Genomic DNA, 18,660 nt, shown 5'->3' with positions numbered 1-18,660 from the left:
GTTATCTCGGATTAGGGTCGTGGCAAGTGGTGGGGAGTTAATATTTAATAGAGGGTATTTAAAAGATACAATTAAAGCAACAGATAACTGAAGGGTTGTTGGTGCGGAATGAGACAAAAGGCTTATGAATTATTTGCCAGGGTTCTGACTTAAGAAACTGGTTGAATAAATGATTGAGACAGAAGACAGTGGATGCTGACCACGTTTTGGAGCAGAGTTTGTTTCATTTTGTTTATGTGATACCTTCAGGCAACCTTATCCTTACAGACAACAGAGAAGTAACTGGACTAGTGGAAGAAAATTCTGAAGCACTGGTACATTGGAGGTAAAATTTTAGGCCCATGGCAGCAGCTAGATACTTGAGTAAGACTCCAAAAAAGAGGTCTGAACTAAAGGTTAGCATTTGGCTGGTTCAAGTTTTTATGGAAAGTAAATACAACTATGATAGAGTAATGAAAAGTGGGAAGAAGTCTAGGACTGGGTCCTAGAGGGCCAAGATTGAGGATGAGACTACAGAAACTGATGAACAGCCAATGGGAGAACTAGGAGAGGTCTGCTTCTATCTCCTTCCAAGCTTTTTTTAAACCTACTTCTTCAATGGTATTTCTCTAATTTTAATCAAAACACCTCATTATCCAAATTGGAAACCTCATCTTTGAATTTGCTTATTTTACCCTCAAAATCAATTATTCTCAGAGTACCATCATACCTTGACTCAAATAGTGTGGTTTTCTTGTCTTACTGCCTGCCTAGCCACTATGTCTTTAAAATATCTCCTGGACAGCAACTTACGGTCCTGTGGCAATCAAGAGTGAAGCCGGATATATCCATCTTAGAGTAACAGGCTTTCAAACTGAAAGTAACAGTAATAGCTAGGAAAATGGTAACAAAGTTTAAGCTCATGAAAACTATGGAGTATGTTTATTTTCCCAATGAACACATTTCCAAATTGAGTCAAGCAGTTAACTAGCCCCTGCCTCGACTCCAGTAATTGCTTCTTTAATTATGCAACTGACAATTACCTATATGTCTTCCTCTAAGTCTGCACTGTCCAGGATGGTTGCCCCTGGCTAGATGCGGCTACTGGTAACTTTAAAAGTGGCTAGTTCCAACTGGGATGTTAAAATATAATATACCCACTGGATTTCAAAAATAAGCATGAAAATAAGAACATAAAATCTCAACTAAAAATACTGATTACCTATTCAATTATTTTGGATATTATACTAAATGAGTCAAAATTAGTTTAATCTGTTTCAACTTGCCTACAAAAGTTCTTGAAATTCTAGATGAATGCAGGATGAACCGTATTATTCATAATGTATGGCCAGCTCATTAAGACACTGCAGAAAAACAGGAAGCAGTTAACATGTGCCTTTCGTATCCATACTTTATGCTAGAGAAGACTTCAAAGGGGATAATGAGCGAAGGGCATACAAAGAGCATGTTATAAGGCACTTTATTAAAATAAAAGTGCTTACATCCCTTTAATGTATTAATCTATTTCCTGAATAACACATGGAATATTTAACAAATACTGTACACCAATTCTGTCCCTTATAATAGTAGGAAAACAGTATTACTTTAGTTTGTTCACTCCTCCCAACTTCCTTTTACATTTCTGCTCACCATGGTATTGCCTATAGCAGTTAATTTTTCTTAAAAAAAAAAAAAAAAAAAAAAAATCCTAGCCAGTCTTCTAATTAGCAATTGCAAAGTGCTACGGATACCATAAAACAAATTCAAATAAGAATTCCAGGTAACTTAAATTAACACCAGTTTTGAGAAAACCATGTTTATTATCATCACCACCCAGCTTATTTGTGCTGGATAATGTACCAAATGGCCAGATCTTCTAAAGAACATCTACATAGCATTTCTTTCATGTTTCAAGAGATGAAAATAACTGTACAAGTTTAAGTACAAAAGTACACAAGACAGTGGACACGAAAAATCCATGTATGAGATTTTACCCCACCTGCAGCTTTTATATATTCGAAAAGTAGAATTCATGAACTAAAAAATATTGTCCTCCTATAGTACTGTCAAGTTTAATGGAAGTGGGTATAACCTGATAACAACACTAACACCAGTATCACTGATCTGATATTTACAAAAAAATTGTATTTTTCAATAAATTAAAGTCAATGCAACACCCATGCAAGCTAGAATGCTAGCTGTTTGGTGAACAAGGACCTGACATCAGAACCAGAAGTCTATAAAGTCCCAGATATTAAGTGTGATCTTCAAACTGCATCCATTCCTCGCATTGATGATGTGAAACCCAATCCCATTCCTCTCTGTGTGTGGGTTTGTGATCTTGCCATTTCATATTGAGCATCTAGATTTCTAAATACTTCTTCTTGCTGTTTCAGTGTCTTGTAACTTTCTTCATCAACAGAGCTACATCCAGCTTCATCTTCACTCTAAATAACAGATATAAAATATACTATTAAAATGAATTTACATCGAATTAAGAAGTACTTCTCTCACTTAAAAGTACTGGTAGATCCCACTTTAGGGGTACATATTTGACCTTAATTGCCTTCCATTTAGTCATTCAGCTCCTATGGAATGCAAGGCAATATTCTTTCTAGATCCTGGGACAGAGTAGGATGTGACAAAGATCAACTTCATTTCAGTGGGCACGAAAAAGAACACACAGAACATGCCTGACAGTGTGTGAATAAATGACTCGGAGAAAAGTAAAGTAAGAAATGGGGATAGAGTGCTTCCTATTTTAAAAAATGTAGGCGAGAAAGACTAAAAAGGTGACTGTTTGGGCAGGACCCAAGATTAAGAGAGTCACATAGGCAGCTGAGGTAAGAATAATGCAAGGAAGGCTAACAAAGGCCCTCTGACATGTTTGAAAATAGCCAGGTCTGGGCAGCTCAGTTTAAGGCAAATTTCCCTTCAATGAAAAATGAACTGAACATTTGTGGACCTTTCCAGATTTAGGTTGTATAAAACCTAATACCTTATCTGTATATTTACATGTCATTCAGCATAAGATCAACTTTCTAGATCCTCTTTAAAAAAACAAAAAAGCTTCCTTGAAACACTGAAAGTTAAGAAGGTCCTACCCTCATTAAATGTAGTTAACCTTAAATGGGCAGTGACTATCATTTTTTTTTAAAGCAAATTCATTAATTCCGTTTTTACAATTTCATTTTTATTTACTAAGAGAAGCTTATGATTGCAAACAAGATTCACCTAAGGCATAAACAGTAATAATCAACAAATGTGTTAATTTATGTTGAACAATTTGAACTGTCAACTAGTGACAATAAACATTGGTGTGTTATTTCTGTGAAATCAATGAGAACATAAAACAAAAAAGCATTAGAAAGTACCCAGAGGTGACATACCACTAAAATAACATTTGAGTTGAGAACCAATGTTATTCTAAAAATATGTTAATATGAAATTTAATATGAAGTGTATAACTCACCTTAATACCCATTAATTTCCTAAATTTGACATTTTGGTCCTTGTTTCCAAAATTCAATTTCTCCCATATTTCAGCAGACTGAGATTTGTCCTGTTAAGAAACACTGGATTTTTAGGATATGTACAATTTAAATATCTTTTATTAGCATATTAAATCTCTCCATAATATAGTCTAAGTAAAAGAAATAATAGCACTTATGGCATCAATGGAGTTTATAAATTACTTTAAGATTTCTACTATAGAATAATGACACAAAGAATTACTAATACTTCATAAAATCTCTCAAGAAAAAATATCAAAGCTAAGGAACAAACTCTTCCCCTTTAATAAATGTATGGAAATACGTGTTTCCTTTGAAATCTTGACTTAGACCATGCATTCCCCCCCCAAGTATTAAATAACTATTGCAAATTAAATTATTCTTGCCAGGTTCTTAGAAGATAAACCCAAACTAATCTCTTCTAATCCAAATTTATTTTCCTAAGCAACTGCTAATTAGGAATAAATGAGAAAAGAGGAGAGGGAATAAAAGAACTTACTCCTTCTTTCTTGCCTTGCCAAAGCATTTTCCTTTTCTTCTCTTGTTCAGCAAATTTCATTGGATTCACAGCTGCTGGGTTGTAATAGCTAGGTACAGCTATTCCGGTCTCTGCCAAAGCTTTGGCCTGGAGGGCTGCCATCTGAGCTGCCATAGCTATCTGAGGAGTTACTTGCGTTCCTGAAGCCAACAGGGCAGCAACATTGAGGACGGAACCTCCGGTTGCTGCAGCTGCTAAAGAGACAAGTATGGATTTTAACTAAAACAAACCTCCTGATTTTCAGTAATACAGTGTTAATATAAATATAAAATAGCTACTAATCTGCAAAAAAGTAGGATATTTTCACCAAATATATGGAAATGACTGAGTGTTAGCTTACAATGCAGTAACATTTTAGCAAACATTTATTCAATGTATTCATCAACAAATATTTCTGTATATGATCCCTTATAGATACCCTAAAAACTTTTATTTGTACAGTTCTTTATAGCTTACAAAATGATTTCACAACATCTCATTTGAAACTTATACAAAACATTTAAAACTATTAAGTGGGTATTATGTACATTTAACAGATACTAGGCCCAAGTCCTATAAAAGTTAAGTGCCATGCCTGGTACTTTCATTTTAAGTGGTTGAGTTAGGAACTGAGTCAATCTTCTGTAAACAAGGACTGTTCTAATTACATTTTTTCTGTCAGTACAGAATATAAACTTTAAAAAATCTGACATTACTATCATAATGGGAATCCAATTATAAAAATTGTTATAATTATGTATAAAAACCAAATGGAAGATTATAAAATTTTAGGTTATTTTTAAAAGTACCACTATTTAGTAGGAATGTGAAAAACAACAAAAAATACCTTCCAGATTATGTTTCATACAAGCCATCTAATCACCTTTAAATCATCCTCAGGCAGTGTTCATGTCATGTCTAAAAAAAAACCTGACTGCTTAAACAGTTAAGATATAATACATATTCTACTTAAGTTTATTATCCTTTAACAAACTGCATTTCTAAAACCATAACTATAAGACATGTGCGGTGATGGTTAATGTGCTACATGAACAAGAATAGTCACTATTCGCTTCTCAAAATTATCTACATTGATGAAATCAGAAACATATATGCATGAAGATTTTTATGAAGTAGGAAAGTAACACTAAAATTAACATGTTCACAATTCAATAGTAATTTAAAAAAGATGTTTATAGCACACTGATGGGCAGTAGTGATCATAGGTGATTTTCTTCCTGTTCCTTTTCTGAATTTTTTACAAAACGCCAAACTTCCAAAATAAATTTTAAAAATTACCTGCAGCCATTTCTTGTTGTTTTTGTTTTTCAACCATTTCCTTTTCTCGCTGTTCTTGTAATTTCTTTGCCCTTTCCAACCTGTCAAAAACAATTTAAATAAATTAAAAACAATATAAAGCCAATATTTACCTCTATATGTATACTCATATAAGCAGAAGACATTTTATATGGAATTAATTAAGTTTAACATCTTCTCCAAATTGGTATCTGTGTGTGGGGAAAAAGGTAATCATTCTCAAGATGGTATCAGTCAAATAATACCAATACTGGTTTTAAATATTTTTAAATTCACTGAATAGCCAACAACTGTTAATAGTTTATACAGTTCCCATAGAGAATGGTTAAAATGGTTAAGAAATAAAAATAACTGTGCTGGTTACAGGAGTTAAGGATCAAATTAAATCTTGCAAATAGACATACTCAGAAAATATGTTGAGAGCTGAGAAAATCTTAGACTATATACAATATTTACAGAACTACCTAAATGCTTCTTAGGGGAGGCTGATAGAGAATAAGGCCAACCAAAACATGCAGACAATGATTTTTATATTTATAGAGATTTTATCAAGTCTCTAAATTAATAAAAAGTAAATAGTCAGAAATAAAGAATTTTAAAAAGGGCAAGCAAACCCTAATTGCCATTCTGTATAATCTAATAAAATGGGAAAAAACTCAGTATTAGAAAATTACTTTCAGGAGGTGAAGAAATTTACTAGCAGCTTTTGAAACGTGAAACACAAACTTATCCTAAAACAAAACAAAAACAAATTTTGGTTCACACTAAATTCACTAATGAATACACATACTAAACTAAATGCACTGTCAAGTCAGTACCTACTTGCTATACAGCAAAGTAATGCTATCTTCAAAATGAGTTCCGGAGAGAGAAACCCCTTTTCTTCCAAAGATTCCTTGATTTACCAATCCTAAATTACACCACCTTTTCCCTCCTTTAATATGGTATAAAGGGGCAGCAAGGATTGGGGAAAATGTGTGGGTTTTTTTTTTTTTTTGAGAGGGTGCTATATGGGTATAAACACAATGGTTGTAAATTGGCATTTGCTTTATCAATTGCTGAAATTACATAAAATGTAACAATCTAAAATTTTGTTCCCTTCAGTATGTATTGAAGACAGACATACAGTACAGACCTGAATTTGTCCTTGGAAAAAAGTTTCTGATTAGGATTAACTTTAAAATGTAAATCCACTGATATTAAAAGTATCTCCAAAGCAGTTTTAAAATAGTCCTCATTAAAAAAACAAAAAACGGTTTACATACTATAGTTTACTAACAGAAATACCACCCTTCAAATTTCAATGTAGCCAAGAAATAATCTGGTATTCTGAAATTAGAGCATTTCATGTAAAGTTGTCATCTGAAAAATCACTACGTAGACTTTTAAGTAAAAAAAGTTTTAGATGTTAGTGATAGATTCAACTTTAATAAAATCCAAAAATTAAAACACAATTAACCTACAGCAAATTAAGAACAAATTTTAGGGCTTTAAAAAATCCATGATCAGAGTTAATGGGCCATTCTTTATAAATCAGTTCAGCTACTGTAAAAATTATTCCTAACTCTGGTGATTTGAGTTTCAGAAAGAAAATGATTGACTACTATAGGTTGCATATTTTAAATGGTCATTGCAGGTTTGGAACCACCACCATTCACTAAGGTGAATGGAACGAAGGGATGAGCTCACACCTTTGCTGCTGCTGCTGTTCAGCTGGAGTTTCTGCCAGGCTGGGTTCGTAGGGCAGCAGCCCATCAGGTTACATTGTGATAACTGTATTTTTGTAATGAAAAAAAAAATACAAACTCAATTTCATAAAGAAAAAAAATTAAAATCAAAAGATTTTAGTTTTCAGAACATGGGAAAACCTGCAAACCAGCGCCTGGATTTTACCTTACTTCTTGCCTTTCTCTAGGAGGCAATCTTTTCAATGGTTTTGCAGATAGATTTCAACTAGATAGCCTTGCTGTGTGTAGTCCCACAATCACCCACCTTTGAAACACTAGAAAATTTAAAAATACAATGATTTTCCTATGCTGTCAGCAGTAAAATTTACAAGATCAAATAAATAGGCTGACTATTTGCCATCTTCATTATTTCAGACTTTGTTTTCTTAAAAAGGAAAAACAAAAAATAGACAAAATAGTTTTAAAGGCAAGCTTAAGAGTTTTTAAATCCAAGATTTAAAATTTCAAATGCAAACTAAAAATATTTAAGAATCCAGATTTGAGAAAAATGAATCAGTTAATCATGAAGGAAAAAGAGGAACTGCTTGCTGCAGACACAGAAATCCTTCTGGTTGTGCAAATAAGTAAATCTTTAAGATGAAAATCAACAAACCACTTAGTTGTATATCACAAAGGTGCCATACAGTCATGGCTAGATTTAATTATGTGAATTCTCTGACTGAAAGTATTTGTTATATCCACACAATTGAGTACTTCAAGATGACAAGGAAAAAAAACAATGCATCAAATAAAAAATACACGCACCTTCGAGCTAAAGCTTCTTGTGCATCCATCGCTGTGTTTCTGCCTCTGAAGGGAGGTGGACTAGGAGTTCGGCTTAAACTTCTGCTGAATCTTCTTGGTTTTTCAATTCTCTTCTTTCTATCTCTTTAATAAATCATATTTTACATGTCTCAGTATTACCCAGTAATAATTACTTTGTTGAATCAAAACCAATTATATTTACATGGTTCAATAAAAATCAAAACGGTACAGGAAATAAATTTTGAGCCCTTTCTCTTCTGTCGTACATCTTCCATAGGCATCCCAAGTTCCCTGCATATAAGGTTAGTTTTCTATAAACCCACTTAATCATCTGTTTCAGATGGACATATAGGTTGTTTCCCACCTTTTACCATTACACCCAATGTTGTAGACACAAAATATAAACCACCAAAAGAATTACAAAAATAAAAAACAGACATTGATCAGAATAAAAAGTATCAGTGGTCAATATTAGAATCTCCATGACCTGAACTGCCCAAATGGCTATTAAAAAAAAAAAAAAAAAGGTAATTAATGGTGAAATTATCATCTACCTTAGAGTGACTAAATCTAACTGGCAAAGTTCATTACTTTCTTTCTTTTTTTTAAATAGAGGTACTGGGAATTGAACCCAGGACCTTGTGCATGCTCTACCACTGAACTATACCCACCCTCTAACTGGTAAAATTCAAATTAGACAACTGATTTAACGAGCAATAAATTAACAAAAAAGCTTTCCCACTACTTCAATACCAGTATCTGTGACTATAATGTACTATTAATAACTGTCTTATATGACTAGAGAATAAACATATTCTCTGAATATCCATAATTAAGTGCTTTTTATTACAGTTCCTGTCTAAACAAATCAAAGCCTCCTTCCAATCAAGACAAGTTGGAATTAATAAGCTCATCTTTTTGAATAGCTGAGATAGTATAAGCAGTATGCTGGGTTAAGCACGTATGACTTCACATTCAGACACATTTGGGACCCGGTCCTGGCTGTACCATTTAGTAACTATGATACTGGGTTTCTCGGGCAGGTTACTCAGCCTCTCTAAGCCTTACCCGACAGACCCTGTGAGGGGCCTATTTGATTTTACTCAAGATGAGGAATACCTACCGACTTCTACTTCTCGTCCTACTCCTGCTTCTACTCCTATGCCTGTGTCTTGATCTTGAGCGGGAACGAGATCGGATCCGACGTTTTCTCTCCCTGCTTCTGGATCGTGATTTCTTCCTGTCTCTGCTTCTGGATCTTGACTTCTTGCGCTCCCTACTCCTGGATCGAGACTTCTTCCGCTCTCTGCTCCTACTACGATGACGCCTGAAATTAAAGTGCACAAGTTTCTATTTACTTTTAAGAGTTGTGCCTTCAATTACGGACATTATGAATTAATTACTTAAAGTGTATGCACTCAAGACAGGCAATAAACTATTCTGGGTTGTGTATAGAAAGGATAATTGAAGTTTTTAATGGAAGGAGGTATAACCAAAGATAGACCTTTGTTCTTGTTTGATGGAAGACAGTGAAGTTAAAGTAATAACATGTCCCAATTTAAGATTCTGTTTAACAGTTTAAAGTCTATTGCCTTACCAAACTACTTCTTAAGTTTAAGAGTAACAAGCAAGTTATTCACTTCTGAAAGTTTTTTGACCAAATCTGATATTACACATACACTCCCCATAGAGGTCTCCAAGTATATGATGTTAAACAATGGCTTCTTAAAACAAAAATGCCACAAAAATTCAAAACATTATCCAGTTTCTCAAAATTCTTTTAATCTATACCTAAGAAAACTTAAGAGTTTAGCAACAAACAAGTCCTCCATCAGCAATGTAAAAAGGACTGTTATACTGGCAAACTGTATTAACAGTTCAGCAATGATTTTTTTTCATTTTGTAGGACAAATCAAGAAATATAGTTGTTAATTATGAATATGCTAATTATACCCACCCCTTGTTCCCCACTCTTGGATACCATTTTTGCCTTTATGAGGAAGCAAAGACCACAAGACCAGGTATTAGTGGACATTAATAGGCCAAAGAATGGATCAAGTTAAAAAGATAAAGCTCTAATCTGTTCTTAGAAACAATCTGTACATATATGTAAACTAAAAAAAAAGTGCAGTATATTATATATATGTATTTACATGCAATATAATGTATATGTGCAGTCAAACTAATAATTTCTAATAAAACTGAAAAAGGAAAACAAAGAATGGATCAAGTTAACCAAAAATACCAATTTTCTAAGATTTTTTTTTAAGGTGTTGCTTGGTTATGTGAATGTGGAATGTGAAACGTGAAACTTTATGTAATTTAAAAGCTCTCTAAAAGGCACAAACTTAGAAAAAACTTACCTTTCACGAGACCTAGATCTTGAATGACTTCTGCCTCTTGATGACTTTCTTTCTTTGCGTTTGTGTCTGTCCTCGCCATTTTCAGATGAATTTAGCCGCTCTCTTCCTTTATCAGAAGAATGTTCTTTGTCATTATGTTCCTCAGACTTGTGTTTCTTAGAGGATTTATCTTTGGATTCATGTCTTCTTGCCTGTTTTAAGAAGAAGTTGGTTCTTTCAGGAAAATAGTGCAACAAAGAGAGTTAGTATGGGTATCAATAGCAAAAATGTTGTGATGCAACATTAGTAACCTTAGGAGTGTGTGGCAAATTAAAAACAGATCTAGTTTCACATCACCCAAATGTTGCAGATATATATGCTAATTTTACTTTTTCTTTATAAACCCCCAAAATGCAGTTTCTACCCCAAAATATTTTCAATCACAATGAAAGTGACTTTCAATGATGAAATAATACTGAAAAACCATTATTTCAGGAAAAGAAGAATCCCTGACGTTTCTTTTATCTAAAAGAATAAGGGAAATACACATGTATCAAAATTTTTTCACTTTCCCAACAAACCTTTTAGAGAAGCAGACCATGTATATACATCAACTTCTAAATGCATAGTATATAGTATTTAAGTTTAAAAGTTAACAATGATGAAAATGAAGGACACAAAGAAATGCACCAGAAAATGCATTTCCAATTAGGTAGCTAAATAAAATCAACCTAAGCATTAGTATTTTCTGCAACTTTAATTTACTTTACGTAGGGTTGAAGTGTCCTTTTTAATAGCTATAATGCCACATCCTCTCAAAAACATGGCTCTTTCTTGATTTTTCTCCCAATGTCTAAACTGTGAAGCAATCACTTTTCATCTTGTAATATCCCAACAGGCTTGGAGTTCTATTAACATTTCCTGTACCTAGGGTAGAAAATGGCAACCATACCTGTTTTAATTTTTATGAAATCAAACTAGTATAACATAATTAATCCCTATATTACGAATACATACTTCCCCCATATTCTGAAGGATTATAAAAACCAAGGCTTTTGCTTTCACAATATATGCATTCAGAGACTGAGCTAAAATTAATTGTATGATCAAGTCTCCATCCTACACTCATACTGAATTAGAAAGTACTAAACATTAGATTTCCCCACATTAAGATTTGTCAAATCTATCTCGCAGCTAAAGCTTAAAATCTTGGGACATTTCAGACTCACAATTTTAAAGCTGGAAGGAAACTCAGATCCTCTAATTCTCCTTACTTCACATATGACTAAGTTAAGATTTAAAGTCACAAAGCTTCATATTAGGAGAGTTGAACCCAGACCCCATGTTCTTCTGATGCCCAGGCCACCGTTTTCCACCACAGTAGGACACTTATCTCATATTTTCTAAAACAGACCATAGCATTAAACCATGCTTCCTTCCACTCAAGATTAACTTTTCTTAAAAAAAAAAAAAAAAAAAACTTTGGTCAAACATTATCAAACATGCATGGTGATATATCTGAAAAGGGTCAATTTATTATTCTGCAGAAAAATAAGAGACCTGGAGACACAGCTAAATTTTAGTTTCACTGCCAGTTCTCTATAATGAGCTTATAAGAGTATTTCCTTGATTTTGCCATATAGTGGCAAACTGGAAAAGCTTTAAATGGTTAAACTTACAAAAGTTTTAGAGTTTACTTCAAACCATTTTCCAAACATAACATTATTAAAAAAAAAAACCATTAAAACCCTTAACTGATTTAAAATATACTTAAGGGAAATAGGAGTTTGAATGACTAATAGTTACCTTATCATGAAGTAGGCTTATTATTTTGCTATCTGAGTCTGCAGCGTCTTCAGTTCAGTCTCTTCGCGCATTAGCACGCTGAGTATGATTTATTATAGAAATGTTATCATGTGAGCTAAACAAAATAGTCATTTTCACAAAAACTCTCCTAAATTAAAAATTTAACAGAGCTTCCATTAGGGGAAGAGGTGAAGTCCCTGCCCACATTTGTTTTAGGAGTCCCTTGCCCAGCCCCCATGAGACTCCTCCTCCCTTTTTGGCTGTTACTTCTGCTCTTCCTTTGTTGGCTCATTTCTTGTCTTCTCAGGTGGGCAAGTTAACTCCTCTGCCATATAGCTGCTGTCTTTATCCTCAACTTTTGCTGTCATCACTACCTTTCCAGCTGTCCCTCACTGACGCTTTTATTTCGATTCAATACTATTAGGGAATCGAACTAGTTTACTAATGAAAAAGACTCTTGTTGTCTTCCATAAAGAAAAAGTAGCCCATTGGTATCTAGGGTAGTGCTACTTAAAGATGATTGCTATCTAAAAATCCTGAGCAGTCATCAGGCATAAGGAGACTCGGGACCTCAAATTAATGGAAGCTCTGTGTGACAGGCCTAAAAAACCAATCATATTCTTCATATGAAATTTTTATTGTGAATATTTTCACAACATAATATAATTAATAGTTTCTGAATGAACTTTTCATATAAACAACTATCTTCTTGAAAAATGATGAATCCAAATCATGCTTATTTTATAACCCAATTAAACCTTTAAAATTTCAAGTTTTGGTACTTACCTTGACAATATCATATATTCACACAAACATTTCTACCAGATACTTTACAAGTATTTTAAAGTGCCTATTCACTACAAAGTGTTAATTACCTCTTTGCTTCTGCTCCGGCTCCTGTGTTTTCTTCCTTCATTATCTGTAAACACACAAAAATTCACCATAAGATACAGAAATAACTCAAACACAAATTCCAACTCATATAAACAACAATCTCTGTCCATTCAGCTAACTAAATCTGTTTACTAATCATCCGCCAAAGCCTATTTTTTAATGGCAGGGGCAGGATCATTCTACCATTAATACTGTACATATTTGAAGCAAATCAAGCAATCTGAGCAAACCCAAATATAATCAAGTAAGTGAGCAAAAAAAGTTCCCCAAGTCCCTGTTTTATGACAATGACAAACATTGTCTTTTGGTGGTCAAAGATCCCCAATATTTTACAAAACATTCTAACCAGCCCTCCTTGTTTCCTAGTACACAGCAGAAAGGTCTTATTAGAGGTTACACTTAAAAACAAGAGAAACAAAGAATGCAAGAGAAAACAAATAGGCTAAATTACATTTGGTGCGTTGTAAGTAGTCAAAAGGATGTTGTATTTCAGAAAAATTTCCTTTCAAAACTGGCTATGATAATAGCGTGCAATTTCAACTATATAGATAAAAATTACATTTGAACCATTTTGTTGATGATTATCTGTGGGGGCAAAGGGTAATAATTAGAGCCCAGGTCTTAAAACTTTTAAATTCGTTTCTATTCTACTTCTCACCTCGCTACTTCATTAATTATTGATTTATCGACAATACATCAAGCATTTTCTATACCACATCAGTCTAGTTTTTTTCCTTTAAAAAAAACCCTGTATTAGGACATTTGTATTTCTTATAATTGAAAAATTCTACAGAAAATTACCAATATATTTTCACTAACCATTTCTCAATTGGAAGAACACACATTAATTATACCAGTAAATGAAATTTATGTCTTATACACAGTTCTACATGCATTGTTAAAATGCCTGTAGTGATAATTACCATTTCCAGCAATTCATACCTGACTTTCGTTTTCTTTCTCTTGACCTTGATCGTGATCTTGAATAATGATGTTTTGAGGCTCTAGGAGAAACAGATACATCTGACTGCTCTTTTTTCTTATCTCTATCTGGGGATGTCTTTTCTGGGGCTAGTCCATCTCGTTCAGTATCACTAGCCTAAAAGTTTAGAGAAAAATAGCTGTAAATTCTTAACTGCATTTAAAACTTTTCTAATTTCTTAAAAGAGTGGGGGGGGGGAGGAAAGACAGTCATCCTTGTTTTACAAAATTAAAAAAAGAAAATCAAGAAATAAGAACAGGTGATTTCCAAGTAGCTAAATGTGCTTTGTACCTGATAAGTAGGCCTGAATAAATTCACGACTAACCCAATATCAAAGAGACACGTGTAATTACACAGATCTATTTTTTTTTAATTTTTAAAAATCATAACTTTTATCAGCTTAATATAAAATAGGGGAAGTGGAAAATAAGGGTCCCAAGTGTTCCCAATAAATATTTAAACAGAGAAAATAGAGTCTGCTTTAGATTTGTAAATTTATTTAGCTGACTTAACCAACACTTGTACTTAAATCGGCATATGTTAAAAAGGCATTTAAAATGAGCCGTTAGAGGTTAGACTCAAAACTGTAAAATCTTAAAAAGCAAAGGGAATGTTTCTAGAATATTATAAAAGAATAAACAGAAAATAAACTTACCTATCTGAGAACCCAATATTAATTTCATTAACCCTCTTTAATGAAAGCCCCTTGGCACAGTGCTGCAGCAAAATATGGTCTGCCTCTCCTCACATATGCTCTGGGCTATGGAAACATTAAGTTGTTTCTGCTTTAAAGCACTTTATAAAGTCACAACATAAAGTTTTTAAAAGTTAAAACAATAATCAAACATACACACTTTTCCAGAAACCTGATACCTAAGAGAGTAGGTTCCATTACCTAAATATCAGTTCTTTGTTCTCCAGTTACAAAAGGCAATTTCACCTGCCTTGATCACGACAGTACTCAGAACAGAAATCAAACGTGAAGAAATGAAGACCAGTTATTAGTTTTCCATTAAAAATAAAGTATTTCTGTGGCTCTGCAGACATGGTCCAAATTACATGTAACAAGAGTACCACACACACAAAAAATTTTTTAATGAGTCATAGGAAAAAAGCTTTAAGGAGAAACTAGAATCTGAATGTTCCTGAGTCAGATTTTGATAAAAGGCAGAGTAAACAGTTACAGTGATATGTGGAAGGTGGACAATGATGACCTATTTAACCAGAGAGGGAATATGAAAATAGTCACCATGTCTGGGGAGTTGATTACTTAGTACAGGAGCAGGCAAACTACAGCCTGAGTTTGAACGGTGAGTTAAGAATGGTTCTTACATTTTTAAAAAGGCTGTTAAAACAAGCAAGCAAATGTGACGGAGACTGTGTGCTCTATGTGGTCCACAAAGTCTAAAATTTTTACTACCTTGCCCTTTATGAAAGAAATCTGGATTGGATAAATAATGAATTACTATACATTTTCAGCAGGAGGAACAATGAATTTCTAATTAGTCCAGAAAACAAACACCATGTAAACTAAACAGGGAGTATTTTAACAAATAAAGTGTGAGAGGGTGCATTACTTCAACAACTATTTTATTAGGGTCAAAAATGCACCTAACTAGACCCGGGACTCCAGGAATAAAGTGATAAAAGGGAAGGATTTAAAGCTTAGTTGGGATGACAGAAAAATTAGGTGTTAAGCCTCTAACAATGCTACCAGAAAACCAGTAAGAAACAGGAGAAACCAACTAACTACTGGGGAGGCTCATTTGAGCATATATGCTTCTCTAGTTTCCTTGGATGATTTCTAGAATCATTAAGTTTTTGTGCAGAAGGCTCTTATCCCTTCGATTCACATTCAAGTTTCTCACTTTACAGATGAGATCCAGCAACATCAGTTGCTTCGAACTAAGACACTGCTCTCTTTGCTGTCTACTATTAATGCATGATACTGTATCACACAAATAAAGACGATGCTGATTTTCATAACTTACACTGGTCACTTTCATTCCTGTTCTTATCCCTATTCTTAAGTACTATTTCAGACTACGACATGCTGTGTGTTAGTAAAGTTACACTTAGCAAAATAAAAGCAACAGCAAAAACTTTAAAGCACTGCTATCACTTTCCTCAACGCATGCCACTTTTCTGCCCAACAGAGAGAGCATTCCTGAACCGCCAGCACGTGTCATCCACTTTTATAGTTCTAGTTAAAAACCTTTTCAAGGAAATGTATGCATCTAGCCCAGGAAATAACTTTTCCATCAAATGCTTATTAACATCACAGAAACCTGGCAATAGGGAAGTCAAATATTCCTGCCTTAAGGGAAGGCACTTACAGCCATTTTCTTTTATAGAATATACTGCAGGACAACAGCAAAAACCACTGTATCACCAAACAGATATTAATAACGGGTGGCACTTAGGCCAGGCAAAACTTTTATTTCCACGAAGATATTCTATAGTAGCATAACAAAAATATCCAAATAAAATCAATTGAGTATTAAAACTTCTCTGAAAATTTCTAAGACTTTAATTAGCAGGGATCTATACATAAATCTTAAATGCTAACTGCAAAAATGCCCTCCACTCCAGCATCTGCTCTATTAGGACACCACGGTTTCTTAAAATTTACATCTTCTTTAAAACCCTAATGACACTCAAGACATAGTATACAAATGTTTTTCCAGTGCAAAGAGGGTACAGTGGATTTAATACTAGGCCACCTCTCCAGGGGATCACGTCTTTTTATTGAACGAGTCACTGCATAAAAAGATGTTTGAATTGGTTTTTTAAAATATCTGAGCCCAAGTAAAACAATATCACACTCTACTAACAGTGTATCAAGAGGATGGGATACTATTTAAACAAAGGAAAACATTAAATCGATTAGTTACAGAGATACCAAATAGCCTGCCAACTGTTTGAAACCGATTCTAAATTCAATTGTCCAAAAAAAAAAAAAAAATCGGTTCTAAATCCAATCAATTCAGTATGGGGGCGGGGAGAGGGGCAGAAAACTATTCCTAATTCCAGATATCCCAATGATTAGGATGGGTAAACTACAGGTCTTTAATCTTTACAACTTAAGTTTAATAGTCCTATTTATTTCTGAAAACAAGAAAATACAACTTTTTTAGTCAGTGGAAAGAAATGCAAAATGCTTGCATTTTTCTTTATCTGGGTTAATTAAAATGAAGTAATCACACCATAATGCGATGCATCAGGACTGGGCATTTTATACCCAAAGCAGGCTTTTTTTTCATAGGAAATAATTCGAGAACTATAGTTTTATTTAAAATTAAACGGGTTAGTGAGGAACTCTTAAATTGAAAATAACAACGCCAATGATAGGACTTGATCATGTTTCTCAGACTTCAAAATGATTACATCAGGAGCCGCTTCAAAAACAGCAAACAGAAATCGTAGTTTCAAAACCTTCTCCTAATTAAGTCTAATTTTTACTTCCTTCCATCAATACCTTCCTTCGCTGCTTACTAAGGAATAAACTAAGGTTTACACAGACGGAAAAGTAATCGAAGTTATGCAACTAGAATCATCGAGTGCAGCCAAAAAAATAAAATCGCTGCAGAACTACTCTCTTCTCACATTCTATCCCTTAGAAGGACCGCCTTTACCCAACACTTTTCAGAGATGATCCGTGGTCTCTTTTTCCTTCCTCAGCCCTTTCCCACCACGATCGTTAAATGTCTAAACCCTAACGAAACTCAATATAAATCACCAACCATAGCGAGTAAGCTTAACCGGAGTCAACTCCGTGGCCCAAAGGAACACGGGGCTGGGATGAAGAGGAAAGTTCTAGAAAAAAAAAAAAAGACACTCCCAGAAGCTCCCCACCCCCATCGACACCGCCTTATTTCCCCCTCCCTGCAGCAGGCAACCATGATGGCGGGCGCAGAAGAAGGCCGCGCCGCCATTTTGTCCACACAAACGCGGACAACAGCTCCGGGAGCCGTTCACCTCTTCTTCGGAGAGGAGCAGAAAAATAACCCTGACTACAAACTCAAATTGAGCACCTACCGCCATAGTCTAGGGTCTTGGCCCCTAGGGCGGCGCCTCCTCTCGCCGCTTTCAACAGTACCGGCCGACTCGACGCCTCGCCACAGACTGACTCTCTCACACAAGAGACCCGGATGGCACAAAGGGGATAAGGCCCGGCGCGTCGCACAGCTCGCTGGGAGGAAAAGGGGTGGTGATAAGAGTTTCTGTAGCAACGCCGTTCGACGTTGATTGGTTATCCTTTTAAAGGGGGCGTGTAAATCCAGGGAAGGGGCGGGGCCGATAACACACCCTTGAATGCGCAACCTGATTGTGGGAATTGGTGGAACTTAGGGTGGGGCGACTTCCTAGTTCGATTCTAAAGCAATCTTGGCCCCCTCTGGCCGCCGTAAAAGGGGTTGGGCTTGATGTTCTCCCGCCAATTTAAACCTGTGGGATGGACCCTAAAGAGGTCAGGGGCGGCTGTGGGAGTCAGGAAGAGGAGCGATAAACTTGTTTTTCAGTTTCTTCAATTGCAGGTGAGGAGAGGGAGCCGCGTTGCTGTAGGGAGCTGGGGATGGGATTAGGTCGACACAGCAGAGGCCTCAGCTCTCTTCGGGGTGTTTTCCCCTCAAGACGCTGGCGGGAGAGAGGCTGGAGTCGGTTCTTGCCGGCCCCAGTGTTCAGCTGAAAGGATTTACGCCTGGAGGCCTAACTGAAACGACTTCAATTCGTTAACTCTGTTCACCCAGCAGCCCCATTGATCTCAAATTGTTAATCAAATCATGTCACTCGTTTGCTTAGTATCTTTCCCTCCCTAGTA

General features: G+C 35.0%; 2 protein-coding genes across 9 annotated transcripts in view; one reads left to right on the top strand and one right to left on the bottom strand.

Annotated features, from left to right (window-relative positions):
- Positions 1-1,443: 1,443 nt before the first annotated feature.
- RSRC2 (arginine and serine rich coiled-coil 2) lies at positions 1,444-18,019 on the bottom strand. Of its 7 annotated transcripts, none has more exons than XM_045506360.2 (10): positions 17,880-18,019; positions 13,802-13,958; positions 12,841-12,884; positions 10,181-10,393; positions 8,941-9,144; positions 7,818-7,940; positions 5,308-5,387; positions 3,991-4,223; positions 3,452-3,541; positions 1,444-2,426 (listed from the first exon to the last, which is right to left on the bottom strand). In XM_045506360.2, the coding sequence occupies exons 2-10, from the start codon at positions 13,880-13,882 to the stop codon at positions 2,247-2,249; spliced, it is 1,248 nt and encodes a 415-aa protein (XP_045362316.1). In that variant the 5' UTR covers positions 13,883-13,958; positions 17,880-18,019; the 3' UTR covers positions 1,444-2,246. The 7 variants fall into 7 exon arrangements, with proteins under 7 accessions (XP_045362316.1, XP_045362317.1, XP_010967993.1 ...); XM_045506361.2 differs by having other exon boundaries at positions 3,991-4,220; XM_010969691.3 differs by having other exon boundaries at positions 10,181-10,371.
- Positions 18,020-18,093: 74 nt separating this feature from the next.
- Positions 18,094-18,660, top strand: part of KNTC1 (kinetochore associated 1) — a 67,841-nt gene continuing 67,274 nt past the window's right edge. Inside the window, exon 1 of one of the 2 annotated variants that reach the window (XM_074356488.1) lies at positions 18,094-18,376. The gene's annotated coding sequence lies outside the window, so the exon portion shown is untranslated. The remainder of the gene's footprint in view (positions 18,377-18,660) is intronic. The other variant, XM_010969696.3, reaches the window with a different exon arrangement.

This window comes from Camelus bactrianus, chromosome 32 (genome assembly GCF_048773025.1).
Source record: "Camelus bactrianus isolate YW-2024 breed Bactrian camel chromosome 32, ASM4877302v1, whole genome shotgun sequence".
Lineage (NCBI taxonomy): Eukaryota > Metazoa > Chordata > Mammalia > Artiodactyla > Camelidae > Camelus > Camelus bactrianus.
This window is presented reverse-complemented; position numbering and strand designations above follow the sequence as displayed.